A 24,276-nucleotide genomic window follows, 5' to 3' on the forward strand; every position below is an offset into this window, starting at 1 on the left:
CACTGTGCCATTGAGCTATGCCCGTGACCTGAGGTATGTTTAATATGCCATGAAATTCACCATTTTAAAGTAGGTTTTTAAGGCTGGGGATATAGCTCAGTGGCCTAGAAAACCCAAGGTCCTGAGTTCAATTCCTGGTACCAAAAAAAGGTAAGTTTTTAGTGTCTTCATAGAGTTGTGCAAGCATTGCCACTGTGTAATTCCAGAATATTTCCATCACTCCCAAGATAAACCATGTACCCATTAGCAGTCATTTCCCCTTTGCTCTCAGCTTCTGGCAACAACAAATCTTTTTGTGTCTGTTAGATTTGCCTGTTTTGGAAATCTCATGTAAATAGTCATACAGCATATGGCCATTTGTGTTTGGGTTCTTTCACTAAACATATTTCTGAGCTTCTTTGTTTTAGTATATAGCAGTATTTCATTCATTTTTATGGTGGAATAATATTCTGTTGTATAGTGTACCACATTTTGCTTACCCATTCATTATTGATGGGCTTTCAGTTTTTTGGCTGTTATGAAGTGTGCAGCTTATGAAAGTTGTGTACAGGTTTTTGTTTCACAAAGTGGTTGTATCATTTTTTATTTCCTTTTTTTTTTTGTTTTTGTTTTTGTGTTTTGAGAGAGGGTCTCACTATGAAGCCCAGGCTGGCCTTGAACTCTAGGCAATCCCGCCTCAGCCTGCCAAGTGCACCACCATGCCCAGCCCATTTTCTGTTTCTATCAGCAATGTAAGGGTACTTATTAATATCTTTTTAAAATTTTAGTCATTCTAGTGGCATATCCCTGTTTTTATTTGCATTTCCCTATTGACTAATGGTGTTGTATGTCACGTGTGCTTCATACTTACTTGCATATCTTTAGACACCTTTCTATTCTGATCCTTCTTGCATTTTTTGTTTGGATTATTTGTCCTTGTATTGAATTGTAAGAATTCTTATTTTCTAGGTGGAAGTTGCTTTTAGATAAATGGTTTTGTGGGTTGTCCTCATTTTTTTTCTGTGATGTCCTTTAGGACGCAAAAATTTTTAATTTTTAAATTGTTTTCTCACTTTTGTTTTGGGCTAATCCAGAATCATGATTTATATCTTTGTTTTCATCTGATAGTTTTACCGTTTTAACTCTTAAATTTAGGTAAGTTTTTCAAATGATTAGAAGAAGTAAGAATCGAACATAAATTTTTACCAGAGGTACCCCCCTACCCCACCCCCGGTACCGGGAATTGAACTCACGACCTCGAGTTTGCCAGGCAGGCGCTGTGCCGCTGAGCTAAATCCCCAGCCTTCGAACATAAATTTTTAAATGTAGCTATCCAGTTGCCCCAGCACTATTTGTTGGAATTTACCTAACTTTAATGATGTAATTCTCAATTACAGGTTGATTAGTATAAGAATGTTTTTTGGGTATATGAAGACATTCCTATTCTGTAGGTTGGAAAAAAAGGATCTATACTTAGTCTTGTGCATTAATTTGCAACAACACACTTGTGGTTGGAATTCTGAAGCTAGGATATGAGTGATATCTGCGATTTTTAATCGCAGATTAAAGACACTTGTAAATCATTTGCTCTTGTTTAGGGTGTACCATTTAATGGAGCTAAAGTATTTTAATTTTCAGAACTTTTTCTGACCACTTTTTTTGAGGAATACTATACTTTGATACCAGCAAAATATTGAGTTGCTTTTTATTGACTAAATGATTAATAAGAGCTGTCACCTGGAGACACTGTTTATAGAGACAGACATAAATGAATTTTCACAGTTGAGTGCTACAGACAAACCGTAATCCACTAAACTAAGTACTATGATAGATACTTGCTTTGCTTTATTCCTGTTCTTAGTGGGAAAGTCTTTAGCCTGCCACTGTTAAATATGTTAGCTGTAGGTTTTTTGGTGGAGATTCTTTATCACTAAGGAAACTCTCCTCAAAAAAAAAAAAAAAAAAAATATAGCTCAGCAGCATAAGCACCTGCCTGGCAAGGGCAAGGTCATGAGTTTGATTCCTGGTGCAAAAAAGAAAGAAGCAGCTCTCCTCAGTTATGATAACTATTTTTTTTAGTTCTCAGTGTTGAGGATTGAACCCAGGCCTTGTGCATGCTAGGTAAGTGCTCTACCACTGAGCTATATCCCAAGCCCATTAGGTTGTGTTTACTTTGATGAATGGATGTTGGATTTAGTCAAGAACTTATTTTGCATTAAGTGATACGATCATGTGATTTTTCTTCTTTAGCATATTTATGTGATGGATTATATTACTTGATTTTTATTTATTGTTTATTTTTTGAGACAGGTTCTCAAGATCTAGAGGCTCGATCATATTCAGGTTCCATAACTATTACTGTTTGGTACAAATAATTCATAGCTGGTATGGTGTGTGGGTGCATGTTAGCCTTATTTTATGTTCACATGTGAATATAACATTTGATTGTCCACTGTCTTTGGGTTTGTGGTGGGTACAGCATTTTCTGTTCCCATTTTACAGCTGAGCATGTTGAGGCTGAAGGTGCTGCCACATACACATAGCTGAGAACGAACTTGCTGGATTCTTCTTTTTTTTTTTTTTTGGTACTGGGAATTGAACTTGGGACCTTGTGTTTGTCAGGCGGGCATGATTCCACTGAGCTATATTCCTGGCCAGGCTTATTTTAGAAATAGATTTTTGATAGTTTAAAATTAGATCTATTATTTGCTTGCTTACTTGCTTGCTTATTTATTTATTTGTTCATTTGTTTATTTTTTTGTGACAGGGTCTCAGTATGTCATGAACTTGCTGTGTAGGCCAGGCTGACCTTGGTGGTGATCTGCTAGCCTCCCAAGTGCTGGGATTACATAGAGGTGTGTACCACACCTGGACAATTACAGAAATTTTTTTTAATGATCCTTAATTTAGTATTAGTAAATATTTAAAAATTTGATGTTCACTATTAATTTTGTCACCAGAGTAGGAAAATTTAATGTTTTTTAGAAAGAGGTGTTTACAAAGTAAATTTACTTATTTTTATTTTAAAGAGAAAAAAAATAACAATAGCAACAACAAAGACCAAAGCAAAATAACACCAAAACAATAAAAAAATTTGAAATTTCAAAACAAGATGATAGGAATTAACAATGATTGTTATATTACATGTTGTTATCTTCAATGAAGGTTTGCGAAGTAAATTTAGTAAGATATTTAAAGTCAATTTTTACAAAAAAGAACGAGAGACTGCCTCTTACTAGGAGATGAGGCAGGCTGATCACAAGTTTGAGGCCAGCCTGGGCAACTTAGTGAGATCCCATATTTGCTAATTAGGGTTTAGTACATAGGATGGTCATTCTGAAGATCACTGTGTTTAGCTCTTAACCCCCCCCTCCCTTTTTTTATTTGGTACTGGGAATCAAACTCATGACCTCATGCTTGCCAGGCAGGTGCTGTGCCTCCTGAGCTATAACCCTGACTTAGCTCTCCTACTTTTACAGGTGAGAAAATTGAGGCTTTAAGAGATAAATATGATTTACCTACAAACTCATAGAAAGTCGTTCTTTGCTTTCCTTTAAAGCAGCATCACATATTGATTCTGTAATTTGTGAACATGTTATTTAGGGAGATTTCCTCCTTTACAGTTGACTGAATGAAAATGGAAGGCAATTCTTACTAAGTTGACATTCATGGTTTCTGGAGTGATCTGGTTTGGTGCATGTTAGTTTAAAAGGAGTCTGGTTGACAGTTATTAATAATTTTTTTTTTTTAGTGGTTTTCTCCAAAACAAAAAATACTCAAGGTATTTTATAATCTGATACCATGGTGATTACTACTAGTTCTTTTTTCACTCCATTTTATATGCTTATTGTATTTTCTTTTATAAATAGCTTCTTAGGTTTTCACTAGCTCAGTTTTTCCTTTTTTTTTAGTGGTCCAAGGGATTGAACCCAGGGTGCTTGAACTGAATTATATCCTCAGACCTTTTTAAAATAAAAAAAAACTTTTTTAAAGTTTTATTTTATTTTATTTTTAATTTTGAGGTAGTTTTGCTAGTTACCTAGTTACCCAAGCAGGGCTTGAACATGTGCGGCTCCTGCCTCAGCCCTTTGGGAAGGTTCAATTTTAAAAAGCTAAATGTTGGCAAAATGTGGTAACAAGTTTGTTTTGAAAAATTTTGTTTAGCTATTGCCTATCAGTAGATAGTGAGGAGGGATTGTTCAGTAAGCAACTCAGTGGAACAATTGATTATGAGCTACAGTGCATATAAATATTTATTACATAGTGGGTAAAGTGCAGACTTAGATGCAGAACATCTAGTAATCATACCTGCCTTATAAATTTCTGAGGATTAAATTAATATATATAAAATACAAGTGCTTAGAGTGTTTGTTATGTATAAACTGCTTAGCAGGTTTTAGCTGTTACTGTTTTCTAGTTGAACAAGGCTGACTCTGGCAAAATTATGTAATAGACAAAGATTGGCTAGTCACCTACCTCTAATAGTGTGCATAAGTACCTTCAGCCTTGCGCTGTTTTTGGTGTTCCTTCCCAGGGTGCCCTTCACTGAAATTTTACCTACTTGCGCTACCTTTCCAGACAATGACAGAAAAATCCTTATCCTATTTTTGTTATTCATCACACTAGGAATCGTGAGGGAAGTGATTAACTGATTTTATATTATTAATAAATAACATTTATAGATTGTATTTATAAAATAAATGTTTCAGTTAAACTAACCGTAATGCATTAGAATTTTGGCAGAATAACAGAATTTGAACAGAATTGAGGAATTAGGGAAAAGCTACTTTTGTTGTTTTTTTCATTTTTTTTGTTTTTGTTTTTGGTGCCTGGAATTGAACTCAGAACCTTGCATTTGCCAGGCAGGCACTTGTGCTGCTGAGCTATATCACCAGCCCCAAAGCTTTGGACCACTTGACAGATCTGAGTAGGTATTGCCTTAAAAGAGGCATTAATGCATTTTATCTATTTGCTCTGCCTTTTCATAGCCTTTTTTTGCTTTCATATTACAACTTATTATTTGGAAGTTCCAAGTTTTTACCCCTTCTTTCCTCTGTCACACGATAACATCTATCGTCTTTGATTAAAGGTGGCCTTTAGTGCCCTATATACAATAATGACTTAGTTTTTAGACATACTCTATAAATTGGGGATAATCTGTTCTCAGTGTGAACAGAGAATGGGTAGGATAATGAGAGCACTTAAAATTTGAAAATGGTAAGCATGTTCATAGTGCTTTCAAAAATTGCCTAATTAGTGTTATTTTTTGTGAAGCTGGGAATCAAATCTAAGGTCTCGTATATACTAGGCAAGCCCGGTTTTACTTACGGTCTTTTAAATGCTAGGTTGATAGGCACTGTTGGGGATAATCACTCACTCCATTTCCATATGTGTTTAAAGAAAGCTGCAGTCTTTCATTTAATTAGATTGTAGGCTCCTTGAGTGCGAAGACAGTATTTTTTCTAATGTATCTATCCACATTTCCATGAATGGATATCTTTGATAAGTGTTGTCTTGTGTTGCTACATTTAATTAGTTTTGTTTAAGGTTTTAATTTGAAGTGCATAACTGGGAAACTGTAAAGGAACTCTGATGGGTTCTACCATAGCTCAAAACATATTTATAGTATACCTCCCCCTTTCTTGTTACATTCTAGGAACTGAAGTGTTTAAATGGAGAAAGTTGATATGCAGAGAGTTAGAATTTCTCCTGGAATAACTAGAGGATAGATGAAAACAATATTGTTTCATGATAGATTTGACATTATTGTAAGTAACTTTGTGTCTTCTAAATCTTCTTTCATTCTAATCATTAAATTGCTGAGTATCTGGTGGTTTAAAAAGAAAACCCATTAGAATTGTAACTTTTGTTACAGGTTTTCCTAATTAATGCATTCTTGGTAAATTAAAATGTAAACTTTAAGTTCTTTTTATAATTCAAGCACTTAGATTTGTGTGGAATGAAGGTAGATGTACTGGTTGTAGGAGTAATTTTTTCCTCAAGTATATGGAATAGTGCCAGCAACATGAAGGTCACTCAGGAAGGTATTATTTAACTTACATTTACACTGTCCATCTTGCCCACAAATTTTTGTTTTTTGAGGCAAGGTCTTGCCATGTAGTCCAGGCTGGCCTTAAACTCAGTTTGTAACCCAGGCTAGCCTTGAATTTGTGATTCTTCTGCCTCAACCTCTCAAGTACTGGGATTACTAGTACTGGCATGTACTAAACATGCCCAGTCTCACAAATTCTTTGGAAGGACACAGCAAGTATGTTTAGGTCAAATCTACTTATTTGATAGAGATACCATATACTGTAAAACAGTGACCTTCTTATAAAGGTTTATTGTTTTTGAAATTACTGATAATTACAGACTGTTTCACATAGATTTAGTACCTTTAGAGAATATTTAGTGATTGCAAAAGTTTCATTTTGCCCTTTAAATAGCAGGGCTTGAATAATTAATCAGTTTAGGAATTGTCATAGTAGCTCAAGTTGATCAGATTTTGAAGGTATGTAAGTCTGCTATAGAATGATAGACTTCCAGAGCAATGAGAAAAGGAATGAATATTTATCATATAGCTGATGACTCTTAGTAGTCCAATTCCTTCAGTTTGTAGATGAGAAAACTGAGGCTCAGAAATAAAATTGTTATCAAACATTCAGTTCTGGATGTTAATTTGAGGTGTTTGCTAATCATTCAAACATGTCAAGTAGACAGCTAGATTTACAAATCTTTAATTAAGGGTGAAGTCCAGCTGGATATATAAATTTGGGATTCATAGTCTTGTAAATAAAATTTAAAACTCAGAGATGGTGTGAAATCCCCAAGCGGGTTATAGTAGTGGTTAGAGAGATAAGAACTAAGGATTGGGCAAGGTGTAGTGGCACCTGCCTGTAGCCTGTAATCCTAGCACTTGGGAGGCTGAGGCAGGAGGATTGACAGGAGTTTGAGTCTAGGCTGGGCTACACAGTGAGACTCTTGTCCACCCTCCACCTCCCCCCAAAAAGATCTAAGCACTGGGCCTAGGGGCATTTGGCTCTTTACCTCAGGAATACAGTGTAAGGAAATCAGCAGAGAAAATTGAGGAAGAACAGGTAGTGAAAATGGAGGAAAACCAGAATAATACTTGGAAAACTGTCTGTTTACTTATAGGTTATGGAATTAGAGGGTTCCAGACTAAGCCATTTAACAAACTTGGTGGTTAATGTGTTGTATTTTGTTTTGACCACAAGTTCTTTTTATTCCAGATGCCAGGCTAGCAAGGACAGTGCAGTGTTTGGTGGTGCACACCAAGGAGGTGAGGCTGAGGCAGGATTGCCAAGAGTTTGAGGCTAGTCTTAGTGAGCTCAAAGTCAGCCTGAACTACATGTCTCAAAAAATCAAACCAAATCAAACCCACCCAAACAAACTAGCAGGAACAAAAATGTTTTATAACTTTATAGGTTTGATTAAATTACATGTGTTTATGTAATAGATGTTTATATTTTTAATGGGGTGGATCGTAGGGGTGCAGTAGACATCAAGGCTGGCCATGTAGTATTTCAGGTGTTTGTTGATAGAGTTACATATTTGAGTATGGTTCTGCTTTGAAATGAAACGAGGGGAAAACAGATGTGATTAGCTTTTGTCAGTTTACTATCTGGCTGCAGAGATAAGAAGACATTTCAAGTGTGTCAAACATGAATCCCAGTCCAAAAAACAAAGGTGGTGCATTTCCTTTCTTTAAATGAACCTGACATGAACTCTAAACTCTCTAGGCAGAAACTTCACCCTGATTCATTTATGGGGACCCCTCTCCCCCATGTTGGATGATTTGGTATCATGATTTATGTTTTGTCAGGTCTGGTCATAATAATACCTTTCCTTGTCCTCCATAGGGTTCCTTCTGGTTCTGTGGCTGTGTAACCAGCTGTTGGCTCCCAGTGCATATCTCTTGGCACCTAGCTCTGTCTTGCAGACACTTTTTACGGAGGTCTTGGTACTTCTACAATTGCTGTTATGGAGTTTCTAGAATTTCTCCTAAGATTGCTCAGAATCTCCACTCCTTTCTTTTTGCAAGTCTTTCAGCGTGATCTATCTATTCATGAGTTTTAATAAGCACAAGGCACTACTATTTATTATGGGCCACTAGAATCCCTGCAACAAGGGTTTTGGAATCTTTGCTACTCTGATTAAAAATCAGTGGAAAGGAATTACATAGGAAAAAGTTTATCCAAACTAATGCTCTAGTAGCTAGACCCAAGAGGAAATACTGTACAGTAAATGCCAAATGTCAGTGAAAGTGTAGTTGCTTGGAGTGTACTTGGAGTGATTCAAAAACTTCATATGAAGGAGATAAAACTTAACTGAGCTTTAAAGGATGGGTAGGACTCACTAGAAGGGTGTCTTTTGTGTGCTTGTGTATCTAAGGGCAGTGCTTTCATATGTGTATCTTCAGAGGTGGTGACACATGGATAAATTGGGTTGAGTGTTGTCTTGGTTACTTTTCTCTTGTTGCTGAGACAAAATATCTGATGCCCAAAATTAAGGAAAAGTTTATTTAGCTTACAGTTTGTGGAGGTTTTCAGTCCATACTTGGCTGGCTTCAAGGCAGAGTGGCACATGGCAGAGGGCAAAGGTTCATGGCAGCAGAACACAGTAAAGCAACAAGAGCCAAAACGGAGGAATGGTAGCAAGCAGCCTCTTTTTCTCCCTTACATAGGCAAAACTGTCTGCCCCAGGGCAGATGTAGCTCTACACCCATAATCAATCAAACTCTAAAAGCCTGCCCCATAACCCCATGAGGCTTTGAGGGGACACCCAGGCAACAAACCATAACAAGCGTGTGTGATACATGTTGAGAATACGTGGGTCCTGAGCTAACAGAACAGAGTTGAGAGTTTATACTGTTACAGAAGAGCTTCAGAAAGAGGATTGTTCTGGTAATAGATGGATAGATTTGGAAAGCAGAGAAGCTTGGAGACTATTACAGTAGTTCTGACCTGAACTGAGAAAAGATTGGTGGCAGGGGAGATGGGCAAGAAAAAAGTAATTGATTCGATAGAAACCATTGGAAAGAACCTGTGGGCAGAAGGCTGAATTCAAGTGATGCTGTTTCTCTGCTGGGGAATATGAATAGTGACGTTAGTGGTGTCTTAATTACTTTTCTTGTTGCTGAGACAAAATACCCAATACCTAAAGTTAATTAAAGGAGGAAAGGTTTATTATAGCCCACAGTTTGTAGAGGTTTCAGTTCACAGTTGGCTATCTACAAGGCAGGGTGGTATGGCAAAGGGGCATTGCAGAGGAGTAAAGAATCCATGGCAGGTAGAAGGCAGCAAAGCAGCAAGTGACAACAGTAGCCCTCTTTCTGTCCCTTAAATTATATCCAAACTGCATGCCCTTAGAGTGGGCTGTTTGATTATCCACACCCAGAAAACTGTGCCAAGCCAGTCAGTGGACTAATTTAGTAATCACACATCCTTGATCCCAGCATCATACACTTAATCCCAGCCACCTTTGAAAAGCCCCATGTGTGAGTGCACAAGGCTTTGGGGTGACATCTAGATACAGGCCATAACAGGTGGAAACTAGAGAAGTCAGGATAAGACATTGTCAGGAGAGGAAGATAAAAAGTTTAATGGAAGTTTTGATAAGCTGTTGGAGCCCTGCAATGGAATAAGATTTGTGGATATATCATCAATCTCCAAGGTTTCTGGGTGGTTTTTCTGGTGACTATTATGAGGAAGACAGTGATGTAGGAAGGTAATGGTGAGAAAAGAAATGATGACTATGTGGAAGTTTTGGCTTAAGGGTTAAGTAATTTTTTTTTGTCTTGTAGGGTTAAGTAATTTAAAAATTTTTTTTTATTTATATAAGGTTTATAATTCAGAATTACTTTGCAACATTTTAACAGAACCTGAAAATTCTGTGTGCTTTTATGAATATCCTTTTTAGTTTTACTTACATCTGTACTGTTCCAAGATGTTTTCTGAGCATTTATAAAATTCCACAGATTTGTCAATCTATAGATTTGTAATGTATGTTAATATTAATGAAGCTAATAGACTCTTGTAAGGTTGTTGCTGTTAGCCCCTTCCTTTGGATAATTTCTCATCACTTAAAACTACCTGGCAACTGAGCGAATGTTTGTTTCTTAAGGAATTTACACTAGATTGTTTTACTTTCTTGATTCTCTTTCATAGTTTTTTTTGTAGTGGGTGGATGGGGGCTTTGTATTATAGTTAAGGTTTTGAGGAATTGATTTCAGTATAGATATGCTTGTAGGAGAATGCCTTGTAAATATGGTTAAATTAATTATCGAACATGACTATATTAAAATATACAAGTATTTGTCCCTTCCACAGCCATTAATAATATGGACCATAATACTTGTGCTTTTATTATTTGAGTTGAGTAGTATATAATTGAAAGCATTGTGAATTTAATGTTGTAAAATGGTTGATGTATTCGGAAACATTGTTCATTCTATAGGTAAGGCTTGATGCACAAATGGATTTCTAGACTTTTTTTGTACACAGGATGAGAACTGTTGGTACTTCATTTGACCCAAAGAATATTTAAGAGTAGCAGTTGTGTGTAATACTGCTATCCTGAAGGCTGAGGCAGTAGTACTATGAGTTGGAGTCCAGCCTGGAGTACATAGGGAGACCCTATCTACAAAAACAACAAAAACAAGAAATCAGTTGTGTCATTGACAATCAGTTGACATTGTGAAGATGTCCTGATTGTGCAGATTTTATTGTAACAATTAATTGTATGATTCCTTGGATAGAATTTAGAAATTATATTGCATATAGAATTAGAAATAAATCAACTTGGCATGTGAATACATGTTAACTTAAAATGATTTTTATATGTAAAATACTTTAATATATACTGTTAGTGTGTGTGTGAGACAAAATCTTTCTGTGTAGTTCAGGCTGGTTCTGAACTCACTAACCCTGGCTGGCCCGAAGGCTGGTCTTGAACTCACAGTGATCCTCCTACCTTAGTCTTGTAAGTGCTGGGGTTACAGGTATGTACCACCCTGCCTGGCTTTAAAATGGTATTTAGTAACAGTTTTATGATATAGTATTAACTCCTTAGAGCTGATTGCTTTTAAAATAATTTTATATACCTTTTGGAGTATTTTAACATCTGGAAGAAAAAGAACAGTATTAATTTCTTCTTAGTAATATAAAAACTGCATAGTTGAGTTGATGTTATCCTTATTCTTTCATTCTATTTACTGATCGACACAGATACAGATGACTGTTTCTGATAATACTTTTAAAGAATTTTAACTTTCAATTTCTAGAATATAATATTCCTACAAAGCTTTGATTTCCCAGAGTGGATATTGTACATCATTATCTAATATATTCTGTTAAGACGCTTGAACTTGGGTTTAGTATTGCTTAGTTACCTGGATTTATAGAATGAGTAGGCTAACTAGGCAGCTGCGATATTTATCCATTATTTTACCAAGCATATATAATGATACTGGTTAAGATGATGATATATTTAATTTAAATTTTTTTGTGCTGTGGGTTGAATCCAGGATCTTCCACATGCAGTTGTAACCCCTGTATGATTTTTTTTTTTTTAAGGATAATTTTTTGTGTGTGTCAGCCTTGGACATTCAAATGTATTTTTCCAGTATATTAGTTCTTTGAAGATTAGCTAAGATAAGGTCATAGGTGGTTCACTGAGACTGACAAACACATCAGAGGAAGATTTATTAAAGCAGGCATAGATTTCTTTGATTGTGACTATTAAAAATGAAATATTGATAGTAGCCCTCAATATATATCCAGTATGTCTGTGGTCTTGATACTGCCAAATTTCTACATGCTCATTATAATTTCCAATAGATGAATAAGTTAATTTATATTTCATTTTGAAGAAACTAAAGAAATTGCCTACAGAAAATGAAAATTGCCCTTAAATCTGTTGTCTACCTCAGATGGCATTATCTGTCTGTCACACTTTCGAACTGCTGTCAGATTGTGTGTAATCACTATGTATAAACTAAATTTGAAAAGTTTACTAAAGTGAATTTCCCGAGTATGAAAAAATGCAACTGCTGAAGCAGAAAAAGATCTCAAAACTAATTAAATTCATACTTTTCTTCCTCTTTGTACTTCTTTGGATTGTATCACCTTTCCCCTTTTGTACAAGTAATACAGGTAGCAATTGACTTTGCATTGTTAGTATTAACAATAGTAGTGCTTGTGCATGCATGTGTACACACAGACACACAGAGATACACACACTTAACATTATGTAGAAAGATGTCTTTCCTATATCTAATTTGACTGACCAGCCCAGTGAATTAGATATTTCTATTGCTGTGTCAATTTAAAATTCTGACTATAATCATTATTAAAATAAGTGAAAGTGATTAAAATAGAATTGACTAAAATTAAACCTTTTTATAAAATACTTTTAGGTAAATTAGCAGCCTGTAAGTGAAATTCAGTTTTGGTCTCCTTTACAGGAATAGCTATTCAGAGTCAGAACCTTATCACGTTTTGCAGTATCTCCTGAGGAAGTCAGAGTCTGAGCCAGCATGAAGACTGAAACTTGTCTTTGATCTGATTTGTAACTGTACTTTTATTCTAACCATGTACAAAGTGGAGGTTATAGCATGGAAACTAACATCTTAGTAAGTGATTTTTATTTTAGTTATTAAATAGTAGCTTTTCTTAAAGTGTCCTTATTAGAGTTTATCAGAATGTGGATTTGGCAGGCAAGAGCACAGTATACTTTTAAAGTGAAAGATTAAAATTTTCATGTTTAGGAAAAATCCCTCAGGAAGTGGGAAAACTGTTACTCTGTTTAGGATTTCTTATTCTCTGTTAAAAATAGGAAGGACTTAAGAATATTAGAGATGGTGGCGTTAGTTTGGGCCATTAAAAGGTCATTTAATAAGTTACTTTATGAATTATTTCTCATTAAATAACATCTTTTTCATAGTGTGGTATTAGTAAGCCCACTGTAAAATCCTAGGAACTTTTTTTTTTTCTTGGTTGTTTTGAGACGGGGTTCTTGCTATGTAGTCCAGGCTGACGTTGGACTCATTATGTAACCCAGGTTAGCCTTGAACTTCAGGTGATTTTCCTGCCTTAGTCTTCCAAGTGCTTGGATTACAAGTGTGCGCCACCATCCCAACCTCCTAGGAACTTTTAAGTAGTGAATATATTTTAATATAAATTGAATTTTAAGTATTTAAAAATTTCAAATATTGACTGAGTATTTAAAATTATATTAGTTTTATTATGCTAGCAGTTATAGATGTTCTGACAATTTGAATTTCCCAATTATAGGTGATATGTAGTGTTGGTTTTTTGTTTTTCTCCAGATAGAAATAGATTTTGAGGAAACGGTATCAAGGAAGCATTTCTGTTTCATAATGTTACTGCGTTAATTGTGGTGTTTATTTCTCAATATCTTTTTTACCGGTGCTAATTAAAAACAGTGAATAATTAGCACTATTAGGCTGTTTTTCTCCTTTAGCAGGAATCATAGAGAGGTCTTTGGTCTTCTGAATTTCTGAATTAATCATACGGTATCTGGATAGTATAATCTATATTTGCAATTTGAGAATGGTTGTATTTGAGATATTATTTGGCTTATGTTCTTCCCCTTCCCTTTGAGTCTTTAACTGTTGGATACTTTCCTAAATTAGATGCTAATGGCTGAGCTGAAATTAAACACTTTTATTAGTGGCATCCCTATTGTAATCTTCCTTTCCATTTAGACAAATATTTCCTGGCTGTTCCTTTGTCATTCCAAAGTACAGTTTTATTAAATCCCAAGGTCTAAGAGTTTTCTTCGGGAATTTATCTCTGCTATCACTTTGAAAACCGAAAAAGAAAAGTAGAATAATTCAGTCTGTAATCTTACATGCATCTTGTGAGAAATGTATATTTTATAAGTTGAAGTGTATTTTTATTTTTTGGACATTTTCAGAGGTAGAAGTATGTAGTTACTATTTTAATAACCATGTCCTAATTATTTATAGCTTCCTGCCTGACATAACTTACTTCGAGAAGTGCACAATGTCAGAACGCGGAATTAAGTGGGCTTGCGAATATTGTACGTATGAAAACTGGCCATCAGCAATCAAATGTACTATGTGTCGTGCCCAAAGGCCTAGTGGAACAATTATTACAGAAGATCCATTTAAAAGTGGTTCAAGTGATGTTGGTAGAGATTGGGATCCTTCCAGCACTGAAGGAGGAAGTAGTCCTTTGATATGTCCAGATTCTAGTGCAAGACCAAGGGTTAAGTCTTCATACAGTATGGAAAATGCAAATAAATGGTCATGCCACATGTGCACATATTTGAACTGGCCAAGAGCAATCAGATGCACCCAGTGCTTATCCCAGCGTAGGACCAGAAGTCCCACAGAATCTCCTCAATCCTCAGGATCTGGCTCAAGACCAGTTGCTTTTTCTGTTGATCCTTGTGAGGAATACAATGATAGAAATAAACTGAACACAAGGACCCAACATTGGACTTGTTCTATTTGCACATATGAAAACTGGGCCAAGGCTAAAAAATGTGTGGTTTGTGATCATCCCAGACCTAATAACATTGAGGCAATAGAGTTGGCAGAGACTGAAGAGGCTTCTTCAATAATAAATGAGCAAGACAGAGCTCGATGGAGGGGAAGCTGCAGTAGTGGTAATAGCCAAAGAAGATCACCACCTACTACAAAACGAGACTCTGAAGTGAAAATGGATTTTCAGAGGATTGAGTTTGCTGGTGCTGTTGGAAGCAAGGAGGAACTTGAAGTGGACTTTAAAAAACTAAAGCAAATTAAAAACAGGATGAAAAAGACTGATTGGCTATTCCTCAGTGCTTGTGTGGGTAAGTTTCTATTTTCTGCATTTTTGGAATGAGATAGGAAAAGGCATTAAATATGAGATGAAAAGTATAAGTAGTCAGTATTATTTAACAGTGAGCTCATTTAGCATGATAGCTGTATTCTTGTGGTTTTTTTGCGGGGGTTGTTACTGGGAATCAAACTCTGGACCTTGTACTTCCCAGGCAGGCGCTCTGCAGCTGAGCTATATCCGTGGCTTGATAGCTGTATTCTTGAGTATGCATGCATAAGAATCTGTTTTTGAGCATATCAGCTTTGTACTAATTTGCCTATATTTGTGTACCCCGCTCTTATTTCTTGGGTACATATTAGGGGAGAAAAGTTAAAGCAAACTTACTGCATGTTGGCAAAAAACATACACCTAGTCTTTAAAACTGTTACACTTCATTGTACCAAGATGTGACTTAGGAATACCAGCTGCTGTTTCTCAGTATTTGTAAACAGTGCAAGCATCTTGTGATGATAGAGGATTTAGTCAGATGTTAAAAATATCACAAAAATGTATGACTCCAGGAAGTTGAGCAAACATAATACTGACCTTGAAAATGTTGACATTAAATACATATGTAGTGAGTGTTTGCAGACTTCATGAAACTGATTTCACTTAGCCATTTTATTCCACAGTTCAAGTTACGATTTGTAAGTATTGTGTTTTTATTGATCTCATAAGGATGTTTGGAATACTGGGCCCTGTCATTAGTTCAGAGCTGTTAAATGATAGACATGAGAGCAGGGTTTTTTTCCTGGTTATTGACCTTGTGAATTATTTGTGAAGTATTTCACAAAAGTAGTTACTCGAACTTTTAGTTTCTGTTTTCAGTATGTTAGATTTTATAGTTTGAATTATCTCAATGGAGTACTTATTTTTTTAGGGGGTTGCTGGCTTTGATACTCATTTTTGTTAAGAAAATTTTGAGTGGTTAGTAAAGATAAATGGTTTTTTTTTTGAGGTAGGGTCTCACTATATAGTGCAGGCTGGCCTTGAACTTGATTATGTAGCCCAGGCTGGCCTCAAACTCATGATGATCCTCCTGCCTCAGCCTCCTGAGTGCTGGGATTAATAGGTGTGTGCCACCATGACTGGCAGTAAAGATAAATTTTGTGTGGAGCAATAGCAGATAAATTTTGTGTGGACTGAATGTGATTTAGCTATATTTTTTCCTGGCTATTATTTCTTGTCTTTAAGGCTGTTCTCCTTGTTGCTGCCTTTCGACATATCATTAGTTCTTTTGAGTATCTGTCCTTCAACTGCTTTGTGCTTTAATGGCTGTTTTTTTCTTGTACTGTGGCTTGGACACAGGACCTTCATACTGAAATACATCCCCAGTTCTTTTTTTATTTTAAAATTTGAGAGAAAGTCTCACTAAGTTGCCCATACTTGGGTGAACCTCCTGTCTCAGCCTCCTAGAGTGCTGGATTATAAGCTTGTGCCACCACACACCTGGCTTCATTTTAATGATGGAACAAAAACTCTTAGCAGGGTCAGTATTAGACTGTTCTTGTTTCATTTGCAAGTTTTTTTGTTGAGATGGCTGTTGCTACCCCATAATGTCTGGATTCGTAGGGCTAAGGATTGATTGTATTTGGTTCTTGGTAATTTGGGTTCTTTTTTTGTTATCAGAAAATATTGTTGACCACTGACTTTACAGTGTCATTCTGAACTGTTACACAAAAAGTTATGAAACTATCTTTATTGAGTAGTCACATCCTGATTTGTAAATACTGACATATGTTAAAAATTTTTAAAAAATTGTTTACATTATATTGGGTAAATAAAACAAAACCTAGGCAGTAAGGCTAATAGTTCATGTACTGAAAATTAATCTTTATTCTTCCCCCTTTCTCCCTGCTTTATGTTCCCCAGATTTCATTATAGTTCTATATATTATGGCTTATTGATATCATGCATTAGAGATCATCTCCATAGTTATACACTAAGCATGAAATTGTACATTGAGTATAAACTGAGGGACTTTGTAAAGTTGGAAAACATTCTCAACTGTAGGCCAACTTTGTAGCTGGTAAAATAGGAATGAGGAAGTTGAGTTGTTGAGAAAATAAAGTAAAACAATAGCAGTATGATTTCAGACATCTTTACGTGGTTACTGGTTGTAAGTTTTACCTAAGTCAGATTGTCTTATGTGGTGAATGGGTATTTGGGGTGGCAGTGCTAAAACTGCCATCAGTAAAAGTGGAATCTGGGGTGGAAGCTAAGATGGTAAAGGTGGGGGAGTAAATATAAATCCAGTTTTTTCAAGCTTGTCTGTTGTTGATGCTCTGTATTTTTAGATCATGTCAGTATTTGTCAAAAATTGCCCTTCCCGCTGGGTAGACAGCAGCGTAACTAAAGATTGGGGTAGCACTACTGAATACACTGTTTTTGTTTTACTGTTGTATTCAGTCAGTTGCCTTATGACATTGCATTTGTTTGTGATCCAGATCCTTGAAAGACAGTCAGGTAAGAACCTGTAAACTAAATCTGTTCGATAACTTATATATCTGAATTTTAGATTCATGTATTCATCTGCCCGCTCAGCATTTCTCCTTGAATGTGTAATGTTTCAGTCTTATTTCTAAAACTTGAGTTGGTCTCCCTCAAGTCTGCTCTCGTAGTCTCCCATCTCAGTTGTTGGCAAATTCAGTATTCTGTTGTATGTGTCAAAAGCTGAGGTCATTCGTGATTCTCCTACATTTCTCTTACACCCGTTTCTATTTGTCAGAATATCCTATTGACTTTACCTTCAAAATATATCCAGAATATAACCACTTTTCACCATCTTGTTCCACCCCTCCCCCCTGTTGTCACTTACAGTCTGCTTTTAATATAGGAGCTACTCTTAAAAAAACAAAACCAAAAAATCCTCTGCTTGGAACTCTCTAGGGACTACCTGTGTGACTAAGAGTAAAAGCCAGAGCCCTTTAAAGACCAAAGGCTGTGTATATACTCTGTGTCTCTTTTCTCCCAGTTCACATTGTTCACCTCTGAACTCTACTGTCAACTTTGGCTCATTTCACTCTGACTACCTTTTCTGTTTTTACCTACAAGCCTTAGGCAGTGGTGGTGAACCTGTGGCACCTGTGCAGCAACTGGCGGCTGTTTGTTATCATTGAAAGCTCTAAAAGGTTCTCCATCATGGGCTTAGGACTTTCCACTGCTTACATTACTCTTTCCAAATGTAGGATTTGCTAAACAACTTCCTTCACTTATTTTCTCAAATAATGCCTTCTCAGTGAGACACTCCTGACTGCTATATCTAAAATTTCATCTTTTTCCTATACCCCCTGCTTCCGTTTTTAATTTTCTTCATAACACTTGTAACCTCCTGATGTATTTGATCATTGTGTTTATTATTTAGCTTGTCCCTTGAAATTTAGGTTTCTGATGGTCTAGACTTGTGAATATTTGGCTCAGCTGCTTTCTAGTACTGTACTAGAACAGGGCCTGCTACATATTGGTTACTCATATTTGTTAAGTCAGTCAGTACATGAACCTTTTTGGGAGTTGGGGGGTCTAGATGAACAGACTGTTACCCTGCTTCTTTCCTGAATTTCTAGATTCTTTGCTTTCTTTCTAGCTTTCTGTATATTTCTTCACCTTACAGACTACTAGGGACTTGACCCAGTGGCACTAGGTCTCCTCCTTCCTGGTGTCAGACTGAAGTGGTAAGTGTGGTGGAATCTTAGCTGGCAAGGGTAGAGAAACCTCAGTTTGTCACAAGGCAGTCTGTGAATACGAAATGTTTGAAGTCAGAATTTTTTTTCCCTTACTTTTACTACTTTCTCTATCTTTGTACTTTCACTGACAGTAGTGTTTGATTAAACATTGTTTCCTGTACCTTAAGTGCTATCAAATAATTTTTTTTTTTTTTTTTGGAGGCAGGGTCCTGCTTTGTACTGGACCTTGTCTCCAAAAAAGGCTGACCTCTAACTCATGGCAATCCTCCTCCTGCCTCAGCCTCCTGATTGCTGGAATCAGAGTGCACCACCATGCCTGGCTGAATAAAATTTTTGTATTTGGTTCTTGGCTGACCTCTAACTCATGGCAATCCTCCTCCTGCCTCAGCCTCCTGATTGCTGGGATCAGAGTGTACCACCATGCCTGGCTGAGTAGAATTTTTATATGAAAATGTTTTCTTTCTCATTGGACCTGTAACCTCCTGCTTGCGATTTTTCTCACTGTGTGTGTGTGTGTACGCTCGCACGCATGTGTGCGCACACACGCATGTATTGTTGGGGATGTGACTCAGGGTCTTGTTGGATACTTTCCTAAAGTCAAGCACCCTGTCACTGAACTACACTTCATACCCCATTTTGTTTCACTTTTAATTAGTATCTTTTTTAGTTTGCCCAGTGTGCCTGCTAATGAAGCTGGGAAAGAACTGATGTGTGGTGAGGGTGTTGAAAGTATAAGGGTAAGGAGTCAGGCTCGGTTGGGTATGGTAGCATGTGCCTGTAATGCCAGCACTCAGGGGCAAGCCCAGCCTGGGCTACATAGTGAGTTCAAGGCTAGACTGAATTATATAGCAAGACTCAAAAAAAACCAAAACAAAACAAATAAAAAAGGAATTAAGCTTAAAGGCTGGAGGTGTAGCTCAGAGGTAGTGCACTTGTCTAGCACATACAAGGCCCCGAGCATCTATAACAAGTACAGGTTGAAACTGGAATTTGTATACAGAAATACTTGTTTGTTCAATAGCAGTGGTATGTACAACTTTTAACTTTAAAGAATGTGTGAATCAGTAATGCTTCCTGTGGTGCATTGATACTTTGGGGTGACTTGCAGTTTGTACTAGTATCTTCTTGAGAATCAATCACTTGTTTATAAGTGGAACCAGAATCTCTCTGTCAAGGAACAAGCTGAAATGGAATCCTGAAAATTGTAGCCTTGATTATTTCTGAATGAAATTTGTCATGCTTTATGATCTTGGCATATACAAAAACAGGTGATTTTAAAAATAACAGAAAATAGAGTTAATCCTGGAATTAACTTTTTCTAATTATCTGCAAAAATAATGTTATATACGATAATGTTTCCTTATAACTGGTTGAAAATACAAAACATATTTTTGACAGTACTGGGAATTGAACTCAGCATTTGTGCTGAGCTGCATCTCCAGTTCTTTAAAAAAATTGTTTTTGAGGCAAGATCTTGCTAAGTCAAACCCTAGTTTGGGTTTGAACTTTGATCCTCCTGTCTCCACGCTCAGAGTGCTGGGATTTATGTGCCACCAGACCTAGTGAAAATCAATATTTGAAGCATTTTCCATATTGATGCCAGTTGTGTTTTTGTGCTCTTGCTAGAAACTTATACCCTGTGTCATTTGTTACATGTCCTCACTGTGGTGTTAGATGTAACTGTAGAAGCTTTTATAATTTAGGTTGTATTTTTTTCGCAGGTGCTTGTCCATTTGGGCTTTACTCTTCAACAAAAATTAGCAATACATAGACTTATTACATTTTGAAATATTTTCTACAGTTTGTATTGGTATTAGTATTAAGACTTGTGTATGTGGACATATAATTTGTCCATTGAAGGTTTTTATTTAAGGGAAGAAGCTATTAAGGTTGTATTGTGTTACTTTTCCTTCTCTATGGAAAAATAAACGATTATAAAATGTAACCTTCATTTTTTTAATTTGTAGTTTTGAAATCCATTTCTGATTAAATGAAAAGGTGTTGTACAGTAATCCAAACAGAATTAGATTAACTTTGAAGAAAAATCATTTAGGTTAGTTTTAAGAGATGTTAGTATTATGAACTAGGATGACTACAAGGTGACTTATATCAAGGAAATTACCATATTAAACAGAAAATGAAATCTTTTTATTGGACACAGAGTGAGTTTACTCTATAAGACATCTTTGGGATCAAGTGCAGTGGTGCATGCTTATAATCTCAGCTTTTTTGGGAGGCTGAGGCAGGAGCATTGCAAGTTTGAGGTTTCCTGGGAAAGTAAGTGAGACTTTACCTTAAGAACAAAAATAAACAATGCTAGGGAGGTAGGTCAGTGATAGATGTCTTTCCTATCCTTTTTTTTTCTTTTCTTTTTTTTCTATCCTTTCTTAGCATGTGTGAAGCTGTAGGTTCAATCCATGTCCCCCTGCCCCACTCAGATGTTTGGGTTGATTTTTTTTTTTTTTTTGGTCTTTTTGAGACAGGGTTTCACAATGCAGTTCAGGATAGCCTTAAATTCAAATTTGTAGCCTAGGCTGGCCTCAAACTTGCAGCAGTGCTCCTGCCTCAGCCTCCTGAGTGCTGGGATTACAGGCGTGTGCCATTTGCTCATTTTCTAACATTAGAGGAACTCAGAGCATACAAATAACTGTGTAGAAAAAAATAGAATAGGCAACTATTCTCTAGTTTAGTACTCCTTAGCTTTAAAAATTATTGATTTGCTTCAAAGACATTTTATTGATGACTTACATGAAAGCACAAAACATAAGGTTTTTTAAAAATACAGTTGATGAGATTAGTTACTGTAGTGTCCAAATTTGCATTTTTTACTTGGATACTACTTATCTTTTTAATAGATTTATTCCCCTCAATACTCCTTTGAGCTTCTTTTTATGACTGTGAAATGACTAATATTTCAGTGTCACAGGTAGGATAATGCTCCATATCCCCAAATCCACATTCCAGTTCTCAGAATCTATTAGTGTACTACCTTTCATGGCAAAAGAGATCTTTACAGACATGATTAAGAATCTTGAGATGGAGAGGTTACCTTGGATTATCCAGGTGGGTAATGTAAACGAAGTCCATCCTTAAAGGGAGACAGGAAAGTGAGTGCCGCAGGAGAGGTGTCTGCGGGTAAACAGATGGAACAGTAGGACTTCAGGAATGTGGACAGACAGCCTGTACGTGGCAGAAAAGCCTTTTGAAGGAGCAAAGCCCTGTAAGATCCACCATGAATTTCTGATCTCAGTTTAAAGATATGAGTGTGGTAGTGTACCCCTGTAATCCCAATACTTGAGAGGCTGAGCCAGGAGAGTTGCAAGTTGGGGGCCAGCCTGGGCTACATAGACATAATTGTCTTAAAAAGAAAAAAAGAAAAAGTTGCTTTTTAAAGTACTGGAAATTGAACCCAAAGTCTTCACACTGGATACTTCCCTAGTCCCTTTATTTTGTGACAGGGTCTTGCTGATCACTAAATTGCTTAGGCTGGGCTCAAACTTGGGAGCCTCCTGTCTTGGCTTGCTAGAGTACTGGGATTATAGACACTTAACACTATGCCTGACTTTTATTGTCAGTAAATTTATAGTAATATGTTAGAGCAGCAATAGGAAATGCATACAAATAGCATTAAAAAAACCAAGTATCTTTGGTAAGTAATTTGGCAAGTCAGAAAAATTTTACTTAAGTTGATTCTTAGAGGGAATTTATTTTGTTAATATATGTTGAAGCACAGAGTGGCTGGCTTGCTGGATATGAAGTGGCCTTGTTATTGCTCTTTTCTAGACAAAGCTTTTAAAGCCCCCCTCTGCACTTGGTATGATTGAGAAGAGCACTGTTACTGGAATTTTAAAGTCATGTTTGATGCCTATGAATAGTGTTTTCAGTCTTGACTTTTTTCAAGGCAGCAAAATAAACACAAAGCCTATGTGAAGCTGATTGCTGTAACCCAGGGTAATCTGTCATCTGCTAATATTCCATACAATTCCATGGTTACATCATATTATTTAAACTTGGTACTTCGTGTGATGTTTCTGAACTATTTGTTAGCTTTGCTTGTGTTGGCCTATTTTCAGCTTGGTATACTACAGCCATTTGGACAGTCTGTTTTCCATTATAGAATTTTAACTGCCCTGTGGAATTGCTTTGCAGTTATCATTATTGGCCCAGCAGGTCTGCTTTTTTTAGAAATTGTTTTCTGGGAGCTAACAAAGGAACCTGCCGATATTATTCTCTTGTTTTGTTAGATTTAAATTGTTATTTTTTAAAGTGCTAGATTGTGTACTTTGTTTTTATATTGCTGCCAGACTGAGTGCTCTGCTCAAAGATACTTTTCTGAAATAGTGTTCTCTTTTTCTTAATACATTGCTATACATATGAATGAAGGCAGAGCCAGAAAATAAGTTCTTAGATCCTAGTCTTTGACATGTAAAACTGTCCAGTTGCCTTGTTTTTTTTTTTTTTTTTTTTTTTCCAATAAATGGTTTGAGTGAATATAGTCTACTAAAAGATTTTAAGAGAATCCACAATACAGGCAGACTACTATAGCAAATCTTTGGTGCTGTATCCATAAAAGGAAAGTAAGCTGCCAGAATGCTGGCAGTTCCTTGTATGTCCTTGATTAACTTTGTGTAATACTCTTAATGTGGGTTGTGTGTATAGCTATTTAGACTACACTACCCTTTTCACTATATACATTCTTGCTTGTGGAGTTACTCCTTACCAACAGTAGTTTATGCATAGGAGGTAGAATTATTGTTAGCACCATGAAAGGAGTTACTACTTTAGGTTTGTTTTTGTCTTATTTTTCCTTTACAGTTTTAAGGATTTCCCTCTGTGATTTTGGAATTCTGGATATAAAATAGCATCTTATGTTATGATTTTAAAGTGAATTGTAGAATTTTCAGCAATATCCTTTCCACTATTAACTGATGCTGGCCACTTCAGTCTGGGATTTCAAAGTACTTCTTGACACTTGGGATTAAAGTAAACTTCCAGGGTTGGAGTACCTTATTATTAAGGCAAGTGGGTGATGATGGCAGACATAGAGGCCTAGCCATATTCTGGTTGCCTCTGGTCTGCCTGAGACATAATTTCTGGCTTTCACAAGTGATTGATTATACAAGCTTGGTAATGTGTACTTCTTGTGTGTGTGTGTGTGTGTGTGTGTGTGTGTGTCTTTTTGAGACAGGGTCTCGCTATGTGGTTCAGGCTGGCCTGGAGCTCACTTTGTAGTCCAGGCTAGTCTCGAACTCACAACAATCCTCCTACCTCAGCCTCCTGAGTGCTGGGATTACAGGCATGCGCTACCATGCCTGGCTGTGTACTTCTTACTGTGAGAAAGAAAATGTCTGCTGAGTTTTGATTACATGATACATTTGAATACGCATCATTGATGTAATAAAGACTTACAGTTTAAAACAACTACAGTATTAAATGGACAGTCTGAATTAAGTCGTCTAGATGTATTTTTTAATATTAAATGTAAAAGGACTTGTTTAGACTTGAATTGCTGGAGTCTAAAGTATAAAAAATCTTTTAAAAGTAAGGTGGGTGTGGTGGCCCAAGCCAGTAGTCTCAGCATGTAGGAGATTTCCAAGTTTGAACCCATCTGAAAAATTTAGTGACTTAATGAAACCATTTCTCAAAAAAAAAAAAAAGCGGTGGAGATGTTGCTCAGTGCGAAGGCCCTGGGGTTCAAACTCTAGTACTACCACAAAAAAGTCTTACTAAATTATATATATGGG

At 36.3% G+C, this 24,276-nt stretch overlaps 1 protein-coding gene across 3 annotated transcripts in view; it reads left to right on the forward strand.

The window, feature by feature from the left end:
• Positions 1-24,276, forward strand: part of Zranb1 (zinc finger, RAN-binding domain containing 1) — a 57,333-nt gene that overhangs the window by 3,395 nt on the left and 29,662 nt on the right. The window contains exons 1-2 of one of the 3 annotated variants that reach the window (XM_013503034.1): positions 12,464-12,631; positions 13,991-14,841. In XM_013503034.1, coding sequence (XP_013358488.1) covers positions 12,591-12,631; positions 13,991-14,841 — 892 coding nt within the window. In that variant the 5' untranslated portion in view covers positions 12,464-12,590. Of the gene's footprint in view, positions 1-12,463; positions 12,632-13,990; positions 14,842-24,276 lie in introns of those variants that run through there. The other 2 variants (XM_005401990.2, XM_005401989.2) reach the window with 2 other exon arrangements.

The sequence above is a fragment of the Chinchilla lanigera genome, unplaced genomic scaffold (assembly GCF_000276665.1).
Source record: "Chinchilla lanigera isolate Chin_1 unplaced genomic scaffold, ChiLan1.0 scaffold00076, whole genome shotgun sequence".
NCBI lineage: Eukaryota > Metazoa > Chordata > Mammalia > Rodentia > Chinchillidae > Chinchilla > Chinchilla lanigera.